A 19068-nucleotide genomic window follows, 5' to 3' on the forward strand; every position below is an offset into this window, starting at 1 on the left:
GTGGAAGAGCACAGGCTCCACGGAGACCACTCGTCCCAGGTGCCGTGCACTGCAAGGGAAGCAGAAGAAATTTTTTTTTTTTTTTTATCGAGAGGAGGTCTGAGGAAGTGAGGGATCCCACAGGGCACAGCTTCTTCCCACCCGGAATGAGCAGTGTGTGGGAAGTTGGGAGAACAAACCAACTCAAAATGCGCAAGAGGAACATCAAGAAATTTTTATGCTTTGCCATCAACACCAAGTGTCTGCTGCTTTCCAGTCTTTGAAATAAACCACCATGCATTTTTAGCTGACCTTAATTTTTCGGATTTTTGAGCCAGCACGGCATTTTTTTTTAAGCAAAAGATGGATTTAGCTAGAAAGAAATAAAACCCCACTACCCTTAGGGAAGTATCATCACCATCATTTTGTCACTTCTTGCCATTTCTTTCCTCCCTCTCAACATTTTTTCATCGAGTCCTCAAAGACTACAACATTTTAAGGCTTTCAGAAAAGCTGTAGTCTGTCTCCTGATTATTATCATAGGTCAGTAACACCTCAGAGGCAGAGTTAGGGAGACTCGGAAGGGTAAGATAGAATGGATTCCTTCAACAGTGCTCAAGACATCACTGGTAGCTCCTGGAATTAGACATCAAATCGATTTTAATCTAATCTAATTAGCCTTCTAATCCATATTAATCTGATCTTCTCCAATCTAATCTAATCTAATCTGGCCCAGTTATTTATGGAATTTTAGTCACTATAATCTCCAGAGGCCAAATGTTATAAGAATGCACTGATCTCTCTTAAAGAACTTCATCCTTTCCAGCTTTGCCAGAGAAGCTAATGACAAATCAATAACTCTATGGAAAAAGAAGAAACACAAAAAAGCAGGGACTTTTCCAGTCCTTCGTCAGTTGTTAACAGCGACTGGCGCCCCAGCGTCAGGAAAGGGGGTTCAAAACTAATTCTCACGAGGCATCTTGCATGATAAGAGATAACCAGAGGAGGAAACACAGGAAGGAACATGGATGGTGATTTCACTGCGGATGGTGGTTTCACCATCACAAAATTGTTTATGGTCTGGAGGAATGAATAACGTGTATCTTAACAGCAGAATTCTTCAAAATAATCATAGAAACATAGAATGGTTTGGGTTGGAGGTGAACTCAAAAATCATCTCCTTCCAAGCCCCTGCCATGGGCAAGGACGCCTTCCACTGTCCCAGGTTGCTCCAAGCCCAACCAACCTGGCCTTGGACACTTCCAGGGATGGGGCAGCCACAGCTTCTCTGAGCAACTTGTGCCAGGGCCTCAGCACCCTCAAAGGGAAAGACTTTTTCCTAATATTCAATATAAACCTACTCTCTTTCAATTTGAAGCCATTCCCCCTAGTACTGCCATTCCCCGCTCTTGTAAAGAGTCCCTCTCCATCTTTCTCCTAAGGTCCAGTCTGCTCTGAATGTATTTTTTCACCAAAATTTTTCCTGACCTGGAAATGCCCCAAAGGGCACCTGCCTGCAGGTGTGCTGAGTTCATGGACTTTAGATAGCTTGGAATTGTCCACACCATGCAAAGCAGGTGCCCATCTTGTGGTGCTTGTTCTAGCAAGGATCTCTGCATATGGCCTTAGGGCATAAAGAGAAGGGACAGGGAACAAACCCCATCTCCCTCCAAGGATTACAGAATCACAGAAAGGTTTGGAATGGAACTGAAAGATCACCTGGCTCCAACAACTTTCCACCATCCCAGGCTACTCCAGACCCCATCCAAGCTGGCCTTGGATGCTTCCAAGGATGGAGCAGCCACAGCTTCTCTGGGCACCCTGTGCCAGGGCCTTCCAGAAATATCACAGTTGAGATGCCACAGGCAGCCGATCTCCCTCCCCTTCTGGCCAGCAGTACCTGGGCACACGGCAGAGTTGTTGCACTGCCTCTGCTCCCGGAGAGGGCCGCTGCACTGGGTGCTGTAGGAAGATGAAACGCAGAACCTGGTCCTGGTCTGCCAGCCCTCCCCGCAGGTGGTCGAGCACACGCTCCACGGGGACCACTCCTCTGCTGCAGGGTCACCTGTGGGGGGTTGGAACAGCAGGATGTGAGGACGTGGCATCCTTGGATCTGCAGGGGAGAAATTTCCAAGCGATGCTTGGCCAGCTGTGAGGTCCGTGAGGCTGCAATGTGTCCTGCAGGTGGGGTGACAATATGGGTGGGAGGGCGTGAGGGCATCGGGGAGAAAATGTGAGAGTTGAGAATGGGCTAAAGGGTTTTTTTTTGGGGGGTGCTGTGTAGAGCTCTAGCACACACACAAATAATAATAAAAAAATAAATAAAAAGGATGCTGTGGAAGCATCGGGTCATTGGGAAGGGCAAACTCCACCACTGAAGGTGGCATAGCCACTCCAGAACCTTGTGAGCTGGGATAGGGAACCTCCATTTAGGGATTGTATCAACAGGGATTAGACAGAGTAAAGCATCCATAAATAGTTCACTTTTTAAGATTCAACCCCTTTTCCTGCCCTCTCACAGCCCCTGCCAGTGCAGACTGGCAGAGGAGCAGCTGACAAAGTAGAGGGTGATGGTGCCTAAGAAGGAGCAGCTGATAAAATCCCAGCAAGTTTTCTTGGCATCTCCTCTGGCTGTGGAGATCTGCTGTGAGCATGTGACACGGAACAAGGCTGACTCTTCCAGGGCATCACACAGTCCCTAACAACTGCTTATCTGATGGGACAGCATTGGGAAAACCAACTAAAAATACCCCATTGATGGGAGTGAGAAGAGCTGAGATGTATCCCCTTTGTCACTGGTATCCCTGCTGGAGCTGTTTCAGCAGCCACAACCTCCAAATAAGTCACCTAAGTGTGAAATGAGCAGGGAAAGGGCCGTTTTCCACTGGTTTTCATGGAAAAATATTGAAAGGCAACATTCCACCCTTCGACAAAACGCTTTTCTTCCCCACACAAAATAAAAAACTGGCTCTGATTGGAGACCACCAAATTTCCCAATATTGCTTAAAACTGGGCATGTCTGGGTTTTTCCTTGAGGTGGTATGTATTTATATTTATATTTATATTTATATTTATATTTATATTTATATTTATATTTATATTTATATTTATATTTATATTTATATTTATATTTGTATTTATATTTACAGTTATTGTTATTGTTAGTTATAGTCATATACTGCTGTTTTCCACATGCAATGAAATTTCAAGCATTTGTGGTTGTCATCAATCTTCTCTTTGGGATTTTGGTAGTTATCTGTGTTGTTTGGTTCGTGTCATGTTTTTCAGCACATCTGCTTTGAATGTCTCCTGCCATTCTGGCAGCTGAGAATTAAAAATACACCCCACTGATTGGAGCCCGTTGAATTAATATGTGATGAGGGGGACAAGTGTAGAGGAATTCCTGTCCTTGCTGTAAAATTGACAGAATTTCACTCCTTCACTTATTGTCTGGACACAGAAAGAGGTGGAGGTGAGGATCGATCTTTCCCTACCTCATCTGTGCCATTCGTTATCGTCAGATGCAACTGCTGTTGCTCATTAAGCCGAAGTTGCTTAAAACTGTTTTACTTTTGTGGGGTTTTTTTTCCTTATTTTGCCCAGTTGATCCCAGTTAGATGAAAGTTATGGACCACTGGTGTTCACCTGGGACGTGCAGGAGGCATCGTGTGTTTTGAGGCTTTGGGGCTTCAGGAGAACATCACTCCCATGTCCTGTTTCACAAGTATCAGATCTCCTGCTGGAGGGGGATCTGCATTCCCATGGCAATTATCCTGCCTTTCCAACACCCAGCTCTGTCACACCCAGAGTCCTGCCATGCTGAAAGCTCACTTCCAGCAAAGTACATTTATGGCACCATCATTTCACCGTTTGCCATCCAGAGTGTCCCAGACTCCAGCAGATCCCTCTTTGGCCCACAAATCCCAACCACTGCTGCTCCCTTGCCTGCTTGGATGCTCCATGAACTGGCACTGCCTCTGCATTTCTCCATCCACCTTGAGCAGCCTCCCCAGTTCTGCACCCAGTCCCTCAGGGGCAGGCAGCTGCGGGATTTTGGTAGTTAAACACCCCAAGTTTGGGTCCCAACATCTGTCTGGGAGGCCAGAGGTGGAACAGGAGAAACCTGCAGAGACACAGGGGCCTCCTTCATCAGCAGCTCGTGGCTTGGAGAGCCCACCACACCACCAACCTCCCCCATCAGACCCGGCTGGGGCTTTGCAATCTCCATATTCAGACAAGAGCTACTGTGTCACTGGATGGCATCTCTGAACCAAATCCCACCTCTCCTGCCTCTTTCCTCTTTATTATTTCTGGCTTTTGCTCTTTCACAGCAGAAAAAGCTGTGCTTAGAGGTAAATCTCCTCAATTATCGTCCCTCACATTGCATGAATCTCTGGCTTTTAAACCCATAGTACAGTTTATTTTCTAAGTGCTGGTGACTCCCCTGGGCTTGGTGTCATTCCGAACCAAGCAATTCATCTCAGTCCACTGGGACATTACGTCCAGCCTAGTCTCAAACCTTGCTCCAATTTAACTAATTTTCAAACCAAGTGAGACCCAGTTCTGAGACACTCTCAGGCATGAGACAAATTCACTCTCTGCTCGAGAGAAACACAGTAGTGCCCATCATCAAAACCATGAGTGAGAAGAATTTCTGCACTCCTGTGGATCAAATAGCAGAAAATGCAGAATACCGAGCGGAGTATATTGCAATTATTCATCCCAGAAGTGGATTCTGACTCTGGTTTTTGATATAATGGCAAGATGTCTATCACGCTCATTGGGTTTGAAAGCTGCCTAGTCCAGCTCAGTGCTGTTTTATAATTCAACCTGACAGAGATTATGGAATCATGGAATGGCTGGGGTTGTAAGGAGCCTTAAAGATATCTTGTTTTGACCCTCTGCAATGGGCAGGGACAACACCCACTATCCACAGGTTTCTCCAAGCCCTATCCAGTGTGGCCTTGAACACTTCCAGGGATGGGACATCCACAGCTTTTCAGGACAACATCTGCCAGGGTCTCAACAGTTTTATAATTAAGATTTTTGTTCTAATATTGAATTTAAATCTACCCTCCTTCCGCTTAAATCCATTGCCCCTTGTCCTGTCACTCCATGCTCTTGTCCAAAATCCCTCTTCAGTTCTCTTGGAGAATCTTTAGGCACTGGAAGAGGCTCAAAGTTCTCTCCAGAGGCTTTGCTTGTCCAGGCTGAACAGCCCGAGGTCTTTCAGCCTGTGTTCACAGCAGAGTGTCTCCAGACAAATTTGACTTTGTCCCCAGAGGAGAAGGGGCCAAGCCCTTCCCTGCATCATCACCGGTGCCTGCAGGCAGCTGTCTCAGCAGGATTGACTTTTGATCAGCCCTGTGATGCCCGAGAGCAGCTTGGGGATTAACAGGAGTGTCCCAAAGGGGTTTTCAGGGCTCACGACCCCACTTGAAGTGGGAAGATGGCCCCTGCTGCTCCCACAGATCCAGGTGCAGCAGATGGAGAGGGTGCAGCAGGTGCTGCAGGATGAGACACGCTGGGTGTTAATCCATGGGGATGCGACACTGCAATCCAGGATCATTCCAGCTCCTGGCTGCAGTGTCCCCTTCCCTGCCTGCAGCTGCTCCGTGGCTCTTCTTCCCTCAGCGCTGATGGAGCTGCACGTCCCTGCCACCCCTCTGCCAGGAGCCCTTTCTGCTTTGGGGTCTGTCAGTCTGACATCTCCCCACGTGCCTCTGTTCACATCCTGCTGCTGGCAGAGTCCTCCTGGAAGCAGCCTGGGCTGAGCCAGGAGGGCCCATGCCAGGGCTGGAACTGCCTCTTGTGCTGCTGCTGGCAGAGCACGTGGGCAGCCAGCAGCACCCTGGCTGAGAGCACAGCCCTGCCGCAGCCTGGGGGCCAGCAGGACACCGGGGATGTGAGGGGCTGGCGGGAGAAAGTGCTGCTCTTCAGATGGGCAAAGCAGACCCCTCATCCACACTCCTTATGGCTGGCATCAGCTGATTTCTGTATTTCATCTTCTTCCAGGTCTTGAGCGGATGTGAAATCTCTTACTCTCTACAATCTGTGCCCATAGGGAAGTTGTGGGTTTTGCTTCGGCATCCTCAGCTAAAAAATTCCCTCTAACCCCTTGCTGGACTGCACCCTCTGTCTCTACATCTCCTCCATCCTGATTTCCCTGAACAACCCGGGACAGCGCCAGGGGTGTGGGAAGCTTGCAGCAGGACAATGCACATCTCCCAGCCCATGCTGCCCTCAGGGATGCCACAGCCCAAGCCAGCCATGCTACAGCGGTGGCCACGATGGCAGGGAGGTGACAGAGATGTCACAGAGCCCAGATCCAGCACCCAGCTGCACGGCTGGAAGAAATGCCAAACCATAAACCTGATGGCTGAGTTACAGGCTGGAACAGGAGCTCCAGGGAAGCACCTGGGACCAGGCAGAGGAGGAACGACAGGGCCCTGCCTTGAAGTGCCTTCCTTCCTTTCCTCGGCATTTGGACAGAAATTATGCTCAGCTTTTCCACGTTGTAGCAATGCAAAAGTCCTCCCTCTCCTGCAGGTTTTACCAGACTCCAGGGATCTGTCCTGCAGACAGTGGAGCTGCTCTCAGTGGGGGGAGCAGAGTCTGTGCAGGGTAGAGAGGAACCTGAGGCTGTCCCCTGCTTTGTGTTGAAAACCACAACCCCAGCAAGTCACCCCCAGATATTCCACACCACACAGATTCCTGATGCTGCACAGTGGCAAAGTCCTGCTGGGCTGTGTGGAGCACAGGAAACCTACACCAGAATGTGACCCTCTCCCACTTCTCATCAAATCGCCTCTTCGAAGCCTTTCCAAAGCACAAAGGGCTGGCAAGGTCACTGGGCAGTGATTTTATCCTGTGGCCAGGTTCAGCACACTGTGCTTTGCCTGAGACCCCCGATGTGTTGAGATCCTGCCATGACACACAGGCATGAAAGGAGAGCAGAAAACCTTTCCAGGCTGGATCACAGGATGGTTTGGGCTGGAAGGAACCTTAGAGATCATCTAATTCCAACCACCCTGCCATGGGCAGGGACACCTTCCAGTAGAGCAGGTTGCCCAACCCCCCCTCCAACCTGGCCCTGAACACTTCCAGGGATGGGGCAGATCCGACCTGGCACAGATCTAGTTCATCCTCATCTGCCCAGACCCTGCTGCCTCATATCACTACACATTATTCCCCTTCTGTGGCAGAAGGGTGGAAGGTTCTGCTGCAGAACCTACCGGAGACAAGTCCTTACACAGCACTGAAGACCCAGGCACAGAGGAAACCAATCCTGCCCTGTCCCCACCAAGCCCTGCTCACCCTCTCTCACAGCCAAGGGGAAGGCATGACATGGACATCAGCAAAGGGGCTGCGCTGCAGCAAGGTCAGCTTTGGCTCCATGAACCACGCGTGGCTGGATAATTCAGACAAAGCAGCGACTCAGAAGGAGGCAGGGTGATGGGAAAACGTTCTGTGGGATGGATGGTCTGATCAGGGCTTTGTGTCTGTCCCTTTTTGCCTTCTCTGGCTGGTGGTGACGACACAAAACCCCGTGGGGTGATGGAATGGGAACAAACGGGGCGATGACCATTTGTTCAGCACATGACAACACGGGGGGAGCGTCCCCCACACTGACCTGGGGGGAAGGACATAGTTAGTGGGGGTCATAGAAACAGAGCAGAGAGCCCAGCCCAGCTGGGCAGTGCAGTGACCAGAGCAGTGTCCCAGCTCCAGGGGCCGCTGTGGGAGGTCAGAGCTTACCTATTTGAGGTGCAGGGTACCCGTAGTGCTGCAGTTCGTCAGGGTCCTCTCGCTTTCTGTTATCTGTGGACCTCAGCGATTGGCTTCTGGAATTATAGCGTCCATTGGCTATGGCAAGGTAATGGGTCATGTAAATACACCTCGGTTCACTCTGCAAGATCTTTCACTACAAAGGTTACACGCGTTAACGACAGCGACCTGCCACGCTCCCCTGACATGACCGCCTGCTTTTCCAACCCCAGCACCCCTGGCCACCAGCTCTCCCCGAGGTTTCAGCACCAACCAGCCTGAAAGGCTCGGGCTTGGTTGGCGGTTCAACCCCTTGTTTTTGAGTGAGATTTGGGACCATGCACAGTATGATCCCTTATGTCTGGTCTTTAATTAATTTCGGTGGTTTTCTAGGGTGTCTGCACTCCTTGCTGCAGTTGTGGAGGATTCATCCTTTTCAGACGTGCTGGCACTGACTCTTGCCATCCCTAGTGGTGTTTTGAGATTTATGGTGGCAACTGGCAGGGTGTTTTTGGTGGGAAATTCTGCCTTGCAACCAGCACCTGCCTAGAAATGCCCTTTAGAGGAGCCAGGAAATGCTGAGTGGAGCAGGTAGGTGAGGGCAGGTGGAAAGGAAAGGGATATCTCAATAGGAATTCTCCTTCACAGACTTTACCCTGCCACCAGCAACAGGGAGAAATGAAAGTCTGGCATCAGCAGAGTACCAACAGAGCTATAACTGGGAACTTTTCCTTCTCAGTGAGATACAAGCTCCTGACCCTTGTGTCCTACTGAAAATCTCCCAGTGGAGCCCACGGTGTGGAGTTCAGAAGGTAAATAATGCATCCAGAGTAAATCAAAGGCATTTAACTGTTCCTTCCGAGCCCACGCTCCGCCAGCTTTCCATTTCCATCGTGTGTGGATCAGCCCTGAATTGGCTGCAGGGGGAACTGAAATTTCTGTTTTCTGTATTACTGGGTGTGCTGAAACCCTGACACATTACCTCCCTAGAAAAGAGAGAAACAACCCAGCAATAACAACCAAATCCCCTCCACCAGGAGTGCCTGCTGTAAATCAGGAGAGCTCAGCTGACTCCACTGGAGTCACATGGAATAGCAGAGAGCAGAGCTGAGCCCGAGTAATCTGTGATCTGGCAGCCAATTTGTTTCCAAACAGCAAGTACCAGACAGAAGATCTTTTCCCCCAAGGAGGTAAAACAGTCAGACATCTTTTCAAGAAGTATGAACTGCCAAGGGTTGAAATGGTGACAAATTTGATCCCGGAAGCCTGAGAAAATTAATAAAGGTTAATGAAGCTTCAGTGTGGTGGCAGGAGCCTTTATTGCCATCCAAAAAGGGAAAGCAGAGGAGGCAGAGGAATGATTCAGAGAGTCCCTGCCAGGAGCCAGGCTTTAAATTCAGCAGTTTGGATCATGGGAGAGTTTGTGAAATTGTATTATTTACCATCACTGTTGCCTGAAAGCAGAACTTGAGGAGTCTAGGAATTGTCACATGGACTCCTCCAAAGCTTCCCAGCACCAGCTGGCTGCTGGCTGGAGGGGGTGGGATGGGGCAGTCACCCACCTGCCATCCTCAAGGGAAAGATACCCACAGCCAGACATCAGGACCACAAACATCCTGATGTCTGCAAACATCTTGTTTTTTGTCTACCTCTTTCCTGGAACTGAAAGGTCTCCGACCTTGTGCTTTTTACTGCTAAAAATAATGGCACTTTCCTGTGGGAGATTCAGGTCAAAAAAGACAAACCCTAAGTAGTTTTCCAATACTTTTTTTTTTTTTTTTTTTTAGCTTGTTAGGAGACAACTTAAACCATTCCCATATTTGGGACTTCTCACATCCCCACTCATTCCTGGCCATACCCACACACTTTCATCTGCTCCGATTGAAATCCTCTCCATGAAATCCCACAAACCACAAGAACACAGAAGATCTCCATCTGCAGCACACCCCAAGAGCTTCCCACAGACTTGTTTAGGCTGGGAGGAGAAAGTGGGGCTGGGCATCAAGGAGCAGACATGGAGCTTGGATGGCTTTGTCACCTGCCCAGAGCAAAAATGGTGACAGGGAAAACCTGGGATTGGATATCCCAGAATCAGTCAGCGTTCCCTGAGGGACAGAGAGCTCAGAGGCAGGACAGAGGGAAGGAAAGGTAAAAGAGCAAAAGAGGAGTTTTAATTGCAAGTCTAACACCCTGAACCTCCTCTCACCAATTACTTGGGCCCCATGTCGCTGACACCTAATGACTTACCCCAGCCTTGAAGGACTGAATGATTTCCTTTGCTCCTCGACAGGTATGACAAGCCTGCACTATTTCTCTTGCTAATTAAAGCCAATCAGACCTAGAGGCTGAATGAGTGACCCTTCCAGCTTCCCCCAGGCTTCCCTCCTGCCAGGATTGTTCCACTGCTTCGTCCCCTTTGGAAAAGGATGTGCAGAGAAGTGAGTTTGTCTGCATTTAACACAGAGCACAGCTGAGATTTAACCTGGACAGTTTCCTTGGGGAGATGCACAAATCCATCCTGGTTCCAAACAAAGCAGGGAGACGCCAGGTCCCTTAGGAACACGGGGAAGTTGGTGCAAGTGCAGCTTTGCTGTGGGTACCCGAACTTTATGGGGTGGGGGTCAAAACCTAAAGGAAGTGGGGACCTGGTTGGATTTCAGCAGCCTGTTTCCCACAGCAGGGTCAGTGGAGAGGGGTAATTCCAGGATTAAGGGAAGACCTAGACTCAGTTTACATCCCAGCTGGATAAAAGAAGTGAGAATGGCATGAAAAACCCAAGCACCCTCCGGATGCCAACAGGAGGAGCAGAGGGATAATGCTCTTGGAACCAAACAGGGATGTTTCACTTGCAAGCAGAGGCAAGTGCACGAGATTTTGGAAAAAAAAAACACAGCTCAAGTGTGGATGTGGAGGATGATCAGTGCTGGCAGGAGTGGGAATAGGAAGCAGGTGACCAACACTTCTAATGAGAACATGCAATGTGTCAGACAGCACCCTTCAACACAACCAAGGGAAAAATAAAATAAAAGCAGAGGCTTTGAAGTGCTGTGGGCCAAGGTTTTAGCATCCAAACATGTCTCACCACAACTGCACACTCTGTACTCATCCTCCAAACAGGACAGGCAAAGCAAATAGCAGGATCATGAAAATTATTCAGGTAAGGTGGGATGGCAGGAAATGAAGCGATGAACCAGATCAAAAAGTGGAAAGGGATTATTTAAAAAATACCCAAAGCATTGAAATGAATCTCAGTGCAGTAAAACTGAAAGGAAATGTGGTGGCTATGGAGCTTTGGGGGCATCTGTCAGCTGCTAAAGAGTAAAACTGAAAAGCAGAGGGTTACTAACAATGCCTAAACCCCAAAATCTCAGTGGATGGAGAAGAGCAACATTTTGGATGCCCCTGGATATACTGCAATTACACCACCTAAAGAAACAACCCAAAGCATTTAAATTTGAACACCTGAAATTTGTGAAAACATCACTGGGGGAGATCTGTGGCTCTCAGACATGAAATGCCTGAGCCACCAGTAAAAGAGGGGACAGGGCAAAGTCTGCAGCAGCAGCAAGTACCTACAGGAGCTCCTCCAGCTTGCAGGGAGTTCTAGCCTGGCCTGCAGGGAGTGAAGATGCTCCCACACATGCCCAGAATATTTCAGCTCTGTGGTTGCAGCAAAAAATAAAAATTTAATGAGAATCAGGGACGGCAGAGACTGAGACTGAGGCTCAGCCTTGGGAACGGCACGTGAAATGTGCGTTCCTTCACCCCACTAACAGCTGAAGGGCTACATCCTGAACCTGCTGGAAGCTGAAAATCCAGCCTGGAACGACAGGACTGTGCCAGTGTCACCCTCCTGCACCTGATGCCAGGACGTGGTCACCCCTTTTCCCAGCCACAGGGAGCTGTGTCGTCCCAATCTGCGCGTCCAGAAATGTCAGGGATGGTTCTGCGCAGCCTCTGCCAGACGGGATGGCAGGATTTCAGCTGGCTCCTCTGCCAGTCCTCCTTCCCCAGGAACAAACGCAGGCTGCCCGCATCTCAGGTTGTTCTTACATCTCTCCAGCACTGCTGAATTCCGACGCTGGGGTCAGGGCTGTGACGTTGCCCCTCTGGTCTGGATGTTGTCCATCCAGGCTCTTCGTGAGGATCCTCTGCCTGCCAGGTTGTGAGAAACCTGGCTTCAAGAACCTTGCAGCCAAAAAGAGCCACTGGAGCACATCCCTTTCCATCCACAGTGAGTGCTCCTCTGGGAAGTTCCTCTGTAAGCTCCCACCAGGCTTGAGTTGGGATTTTTTCCTCTCTATAAAACAGCAGCTCCTGCCCAAATCCAATAGGGGGAGGAAACCTCCTCTGTCTGTGCTGGAGTGGGGATATCACCAAGTCCTTTACCAATCAGAATTGCAACAAAACCTTTATGTTTTCCTTCAGATTACATCTCTTGAGCTGCCACAAATAAAAGCTCTGCTTAAGCCAAGCTGCTGTTACCAGACAAAATTTCCTTCCCAGTTTGGGATGAGCCTTTAATACAGTTTTTCCTCAGCACTTCACAACTTTCGGTTTTGCCCACGGAAAACTTACCTGGCTTGCTTCCTGTTGGTCTTGGGTATCCCTGGGGAAATTTAGCCAGATCATCAAGCAAAGGACTCTACCACATGAAACAGCAGAGATGGTTGGCCCAAACGAGTGGGAAAACACAAAGACCACATTGAAATGGTGCCTGTGGAGTCATCCAGCCACTCCCGTGCACTGATTTCAACCCCTGTGGCCCCCAGACAGCGTGTTCAGGCTCAGCTGTGGGGCCCAGGTGTCTGCACCCACATTTTGGTGACCAGGCCAGCACTAGTCACAGCTCTTGGAAAAACTGAGAGGTCTTCCCTGCCATTCCCACTCCTGCATGCTGAGACCTGATGAAGGCACACCCGGGGGCAGCTCTGGAAGAGGAAAATGGCAGGACCTGGGCAAGGTCCACCTGGGGGAGGAGCTGCGTGACAAGACAGCTCTGGAACATTTGCCATGGCCTGGCAAAATAAAACCACCAATGAAACCCTCAAAGATCTTCCGCAGAAGTTCCTCTCAGCAGCTCTGGGGAGCTGAGTGTCAGCACTCTGAGAACATGCCACGGAGGCTGGAGATCCAGTTAAGCAGCTGAAACTCTCCTGCTAATCACACATCAGCTACTGAGACACTTTGGCAGAAGGGAGAAAGGAGAAGCTAAAGAAGAGAGACAGGTTTATCCTCGTTTTGAAGGTGGTGGGGATGTCTGGTTTCAATTTAATTTCAAATTTTAATTCAATTCTCCTCAGCAAAGGGGAAAATATCAGAGCACTCATCCCTGTTTTGTTCTGCTGTTTTATCAGGATTACAGATGGCCCTTTGCTGAAGAAAAGTATTTTTTCATGCTTTTTTTTTTTTTTTTTCCTACTAGAAAATGAAGATCTCAGCTATTCCACAATACTTGGAGAGCTGGTCAGGTATTATTACAAACTGCTTAAATGCTGAATGAATTCAAGATAAAGTTGTTCCCCTGGCCAGTTCTTCTTTCTATTTTTTTTCTCCTTTAATTTTCTTCTTATTTTTTTCTTTTAATTAAAAAAAGAAATAATTAGAACCTATTTAACCACAGCTCATAATGAACACTTAGAATAATAACAGTTCCAGGGAAAGAACGAACATTTAACATTTTACTCATCCCTAACAAATCTATTAGCAAAAGTCAATATGAAAATAACAGTGACACAGTTAAAACAGGATTTCTATTCTACTTTTAAATCCTCTTAGGTTTTGGGGCAGATCAAAGTAAAGAGGAGAAAAGATATGTGCAAGAAAATTAGAAACCCTTCTTGGGTCAAAAGTGCAGCTCCTTGGGCAAAGGCAACAGGGGACAGATTCTCTGAGAGGTGAGTTCAGAGCCAAGTGAACAGTTTTGATATGAAGAGACACAGGTTTATCTTCAGGTAGGACAGAGACCTCCAGATGTGCACGGAGAAGTCTTCTGGGAAGATTTATTGCTCAAATATCCCCTCAAATCCTTTTCAGTGTAAAAACATCAAAATGGGGCTCTGCAGTTTGTCTGCAAAGAGCATCTTGGGACAGTTAATCAGAATTAATTAATTTATTTCAAAGGAATAAATCAGTTTGTCCTGCCCGACTCTGTGTGTACTCTCCTTCCAAACTAGGATTTTCCACTTAGCTTATAATTCCTTCTTCCCAAATAATCTGAGCTGAATTAATCTCAATGCAGTTTGGAGGAGGAATTGACTGGGAATGCAACGGAAAATGGACAGGAAGACAAGTGAAATAATTTTTTGAATCGTAGCTGCTTCAGGTTTTTTGCACTCAGGATTGGCTTTGCTGAGTGCTGTGCTCTGGAAAAAGTGAAGTAATTAATGAGTGAAAACCCATTCATTCTTCACTGCTGCACTCCATGCCATGGAAATCCAACCCAGTCTCCATGGTTCTCCACCCCATCCCACTGCTTGCCACCACAGCCTCAGGAGATCTATCATGAAGAAGAACCAAAGTTCTGCCCCTGGGGAAGATCAAGGGAAGATGTTACACCCCCTGCTCGGTGCTGATGAGGCTGGCCCTGGAAAACAGGGTCTTCATGCTCTCACCACTGTGGGCCTGATATTTCTGGGTCTGAAGAGATTTTAGTCTGCTAGCAGCTGCTAATCTTTTCCCAAGGAAAACTGCTGGCAGCTGCTAATTTTCCCGAGGGAAAATTCCTCAAGAAAACTTCTTCTCAAAACAATCTTGGCAAAATATCTATCCTTTCTCAAAACAATCTTTCTCCAGGTGGTGTTTTGCTGTTTCTCTAGTTTCACCAATGGAGTTAGAGAGGTGTCGCTCCTAATCACCAATCATGTTAAGCCTGTATCGGAACGCCTTACAAAAGAATTAGACAATAAAACCTTTTCTATACTCTTTCCCTTCTGAAATATTTATAGTCTCTCATCTTTCTTTTGTGTCCTACGACGCACCACTTCAAGAGGGCTGCAGGAGAATCGAACAGGTCCCATGGACGGCTTGGAAGGTCGTTACGGCTGAGGAAGGATGTCTGGGGAACTGGTTTCCCCCTAGTTTATCCAGCATAGGAGGGACACATTAAGGAGCTTTTCTGCCTGTTGTCCCATGTGTTCCCATGTTCAAAGAGTGACCAGCCCTGCAGATCCCCCTCTTCCACTCCCACTGCCATCTCTACCTTCTTCCTTCACACATTGTTCACCAAGACTGGTGTGGCCCTGCCTCTGACTCCGCTCAGGCACACCCCAATCCCACAGCTGGGCATTTTTCAGGACCAGCTTCCAGGTCCCTGCACTCCTACTCTCCCTACTACAAGCCACAGCTGAGTCATGACTACGAAGTCGCCATCGAGCATGGAAGACACAGATTAAATATCCCTGGTGTGGACAAACTTCAGAGGGAACTCAGCAATTCTGAGTCAAGGAGATGGAATTTAATATACCAGGTTTCATTAAAAAAAAAAAAAAGGTCTAAGCCTAATTGCAACATATTTTAAATTTATGGAAATGTTAAAAATGCATGAAATCATTTTAGCCCTTATTAGAGGAATATACTTATCTTCCTTTGTTTGAACTTTCCCCTTATCAGGAGATACTTCCCAGGCTTTGAAGGCAGTTGAACTTTCCCTAGTTATTTGACTAGTCAGAGGAGTTATTCAAACATCCCCGACTCTGAATTTGAAATAAAAAGAAGGGAATAATTATAACCAGCCATTTGCTCGCATTTGTTGAGCTGAGCTCTGTCTGCAGTTGGCTTTTTCTCTCCATCGCCCTCTCAACACAGCTTAAAGCAATAGATGGACTCGGGATGAAAGCTCTGGAGGGTCACCAGCTCAACCCATCAATACCTGACTCTTCCCTGGAGAAGAGGACATGGAAAGAGGATGCATTGCAGAGGGAGAGTGGAGCACACACCGAAGCCTTTGCATCACTCAATCCCTGCCTAACAGCCAGATCTTTCTCTATGTCTTATCACCGGGGGCTTCCATTTGTAAAAGAAAGGGGCAAGGTCACTGCTCCTGAGCTAAACCAAGAAGAAGCAAGATTAACGTCTCTCTTAGCTTTAATTATTTGGGAGAACCGGAAAAAAAAAAAAAAAAAAAAAAAAAAAAAAAAAAAAGGAAAAAAGCCTTTAAGGATGTGGCAGATTTACCGCCAGCATATGATAACCTGATGTAAAGCCTGCTTATGGATTCCCATAAACTCTTTGGGCTGAAGGCCTGGCAGGTGCAGGAGGACTGTGCCAGCACGTGCTCGCGCGCATGCGAGGCAGGCAGGGACGGGCAGGGCCATGCACAGCCGAACCCACACGCTCCCCCGGGCTCGCTGCTCCAACACAGCCCTGGGGCAGCTTCCCCGAGCCTCTGGAGCACCCTCCATCCTCGGCAGGGATGAGGCCAACCTCCTCCTCCCGGGAAGGGCGCCCCGGCCCCGCGCGTGCAAGGGAGCATGCCCCCACTTACTATTGCAAGCCTTCCTATTGCACAGCCGTCCTTCCTCCAGGACTCCCTCGCAGGCCAGGCCCTCGTTGGGAAGGGGCTTGCAGGAGCGCATGCGGGTCTGCAGGCCGCCCCCGCAGTCCTTGGTGCAGTCGCCCCAAGCCGACCAGGAGTTCCAACCACCTGGGCAAGATCCAGAAAAGCCCCGTCAGCCTCAGTGAGAGCCCAGAGCCCAGTGGAGCCGAGGCAGCGCCAGGCCCGGCAGAGCCTGCCATGGACCAGCTGCCAAGACTCAGAACTGGGGTGACTTTAAAAGTGGTGGGGCTGGACACTGCAGGGTAGCCCAGGAAGTCAAGAAGGGGATGGGAGAAGCATTGCCTGACTTTACATTGACTTCTCTTCAATTATTCATATTTCTAGAGTTCAAGAAGGGTTTGGACAATGCCTTCAGGCACATGGTGAGCTGTCCTGTGCAGAGCCAGGAGTTGGACTTCAGTGATCCTTGGGGGTCCCTTCCACCTCAGGATATTCTATGATTACAACCAGTCTTGCTCTTCCTGTGCTTACTGTGGCAAAGAGCTCCCCTCTGCCCATTTTGTGTCCTGCTGGCTTCTAACCCCAGAAGACATGAGCAAAAACCACTTCAAGGTAGAGATCCGCCATCAGTGAGGTTGTGTCTGCTCCTTTTGCCACCACAAAAACACACGATGAGAAGACAAGGAAGGTCAGAAGGGATAAGGGTTCTACCACTCGTATTTCCCAAAAAAGACATTTCCTTCTCCCACACTGCAGACCCCACCAGCCACAGAGGGGCTCTCAAGGACAGCTTTGGTGGGGGAATAACACAGGAATGACATTCTCCTCCAGCACCCTTTGCAGAACCCACAGGGAGCAACCTGTGAGCACCATGAGATGAAGGTGCATTTTTGGCTCCTCTCCCCAGCCACGCTCAGTGCTGGTGTCAGCAACACTCAGCTTTCCCCATTGTACTGCAATCTACAGCTCTGAAAATTGATGGATCCACCAAACCACCTGGCTGCCAGGATGATCCTGCTACTTAAGGAAAATTCTGAGTTTCTGCAGCCTTTTCCGCCCCGTGACTTTCCAGCTTCCTGCCAAGAGCCACTGGCCTGGGGTGCAACGCCCATAAATACTGATGGCAGGATGGACTGTGAAGACCATCTGAATCTGGCTGGCCTCCCACAGCCCAAACGCCTGCAGGGAGCACAGCAAGGCTGAGTTTTGGGTTGTAAAAGACAGCAGGGGATTATCCAATTCTTTCAGGTGATGGATAAGCTGTCACATCCCTCAGCGGTCAGCTCGCTCCTCATCGGCCACATGCAGCAACCTAAATTCTGCTGAAATAAGCCTTGGCTTCACTGTTCTGCTCCATTGTTTGTCCACCTCATGGGGAGGAGCAGAGGTGGCCCTTCAGCCCAGAGGTGGCCACTTTCACATGGCTGCTTTTCCTGCTGTGAATTCTCTCATTACCACGGCTACCCTTGGAGATGTTTCAGGTCCAGGGAATTCAGCTCTGTGCTGTGCTCAGGCATGGATAAGGATAAGGAGCTAAAGATGCAGGGTTTTTTTTGAAGACAGGAAACACTGGGAAATTTCTTGTTTTTAAAATAAAAATGAAATAACAACCCCTTTTTTTTTTTTTTCTTTTTTCCTCCTTGCCAACATCCAGAGAATTCAGAGATGCAGATGATCCAGATGATCCACTTCAGCTGACTCAGCCTCCCTGAATTTCTATTTGTGAGATCATGGCTGTACTCCGAGCTCTGGGCTCTGCTGGTCCCTACAAACCCTAGACAGGACACCAGCCCTGTCTTGAAAAACAAGCCCAACTAGGTGCCAGACCAGAATTTAGGGACATTATCAGCACCCTCTTGCACAGGGATGAGCAAATACTCATCTACCTCCACAGCAAAAATCCACGAGTTCATACTCTGCCACCTCCAGCCTGGTTGTGGTTCAACTTTTCCCCCCAAGACAGAGTGAAAATAAACACAGGCTCAGCAACATTCCCACTGCTGACGGCCATGGAAGCTGCTCAGATAACATGAGAATAACATGGAAAAATGGAGCAGGAAGGAAATGGAGGGCAGTGAACTTGCCATCAAAGTGCTCAGATATCCTAGCAGCAGCGTGGAGGACAGAGCTGTTACCGGCACAAAACAAGTACTTGACCTTGAAGAAGACTGTCTTTCCCTCAAAAGACACTTTCTGTGCTGGTCACTTTTCTAAGCAGCACAGGAACACAGGCTTGTCTTCCATTTCCCTATGGGAGACAGATTGTGTTTCCTTTGTAAGAGAAACCATGGGTGTAATGGGAGGTATCACTGTTTCAGGCTTGAGCTGATCAATAGGATATCTGCAACCAGACACGTTGAGGAGTTAATCAGCTCCTGAGTTGCCCTTTTCAGGACATCTTTCTTTCATCTCACTCCCTTTGCAGATTAGGAGTGAGGCTGGGGAAGGGAGAAAGCAGCTTCATGCAAGCCTTGGCTTGGATTGTGATTTATTTGGGATGCTGTTTATTGAGACAAAATGCATAATTGCTCTGGTGTCTTTAGAAGTTATTTTATATTTGTGAGGAAAATACAGGCCCAGACTCGCTGGCTGTTGTGGTGTCCCTAGTTTGATGATGGATTATTCAAAACAGTTCTGCATTTTGGGATATGACCTATAATGGCACTGATCCCCTAAATTACACAGAGGAATTCATGCTGCCTGGCCTCACTACAGGAAAGAAGGAGGGGTAAGGAAGGTGCCAGTGTTTGGCTTCTTAAATCATAGAATTACAAAATCATGGAATGGTTTGAGCTGGAAGAGACCTCAGAGATCATCTTGCTTCA

General features: G+C 48.5%; 1 protein-coding gene across 1 annotated transcript in view; it reads right to left on the minus strand.

The window, feature by feature from the left end:
• Positions 1 to 2: 2 nt before the first annotated feature.
• Positions 3 to 19068, minus strand: part of LOC120755148 (adhesion G protein-coupled receptor B1-like) — a gene marked incomplete at its 3' end in the record, with an annotated part of 139646 nt that continues 120580 nt past the window's right edge. The window contains exons 3-6 of the mRNA XM_040069785.1: positions 16232 to 16390; positions 7738 to 7845; positions 1880 to 2044; positions 3 to 49 (exon numbers count right to left, since the gene is read on the minus strand). Of these exons, the coding sequence (XP_039925719.1) occupies positions 3 to 49; positions 1880 to 2044; positions 7738 to 7845; positions 16232 to 16390 (479 nt within the window). The remainder of the gene's footprint in view (positions 50 to 1879; positions 2045 to 7737; positions 7846 to 16231; positions 16391 to 19068) is intronic.

Source organism: Hirundo rustica, chromosome 1, assembly GCF_015227805.2.
Source record: "Hirundo rustica isolate bHirRus1 chromosome 1, bHirRus1.pri.v3, whole genome shotgun sequence".
Classification (NCBI taxonomy): domain Eukaryota; kingdom Metazoa; phylum Chordata; class Aves; order Passeriformes; family Hirundinidae; genus Hirundo; species Hirundo rustica.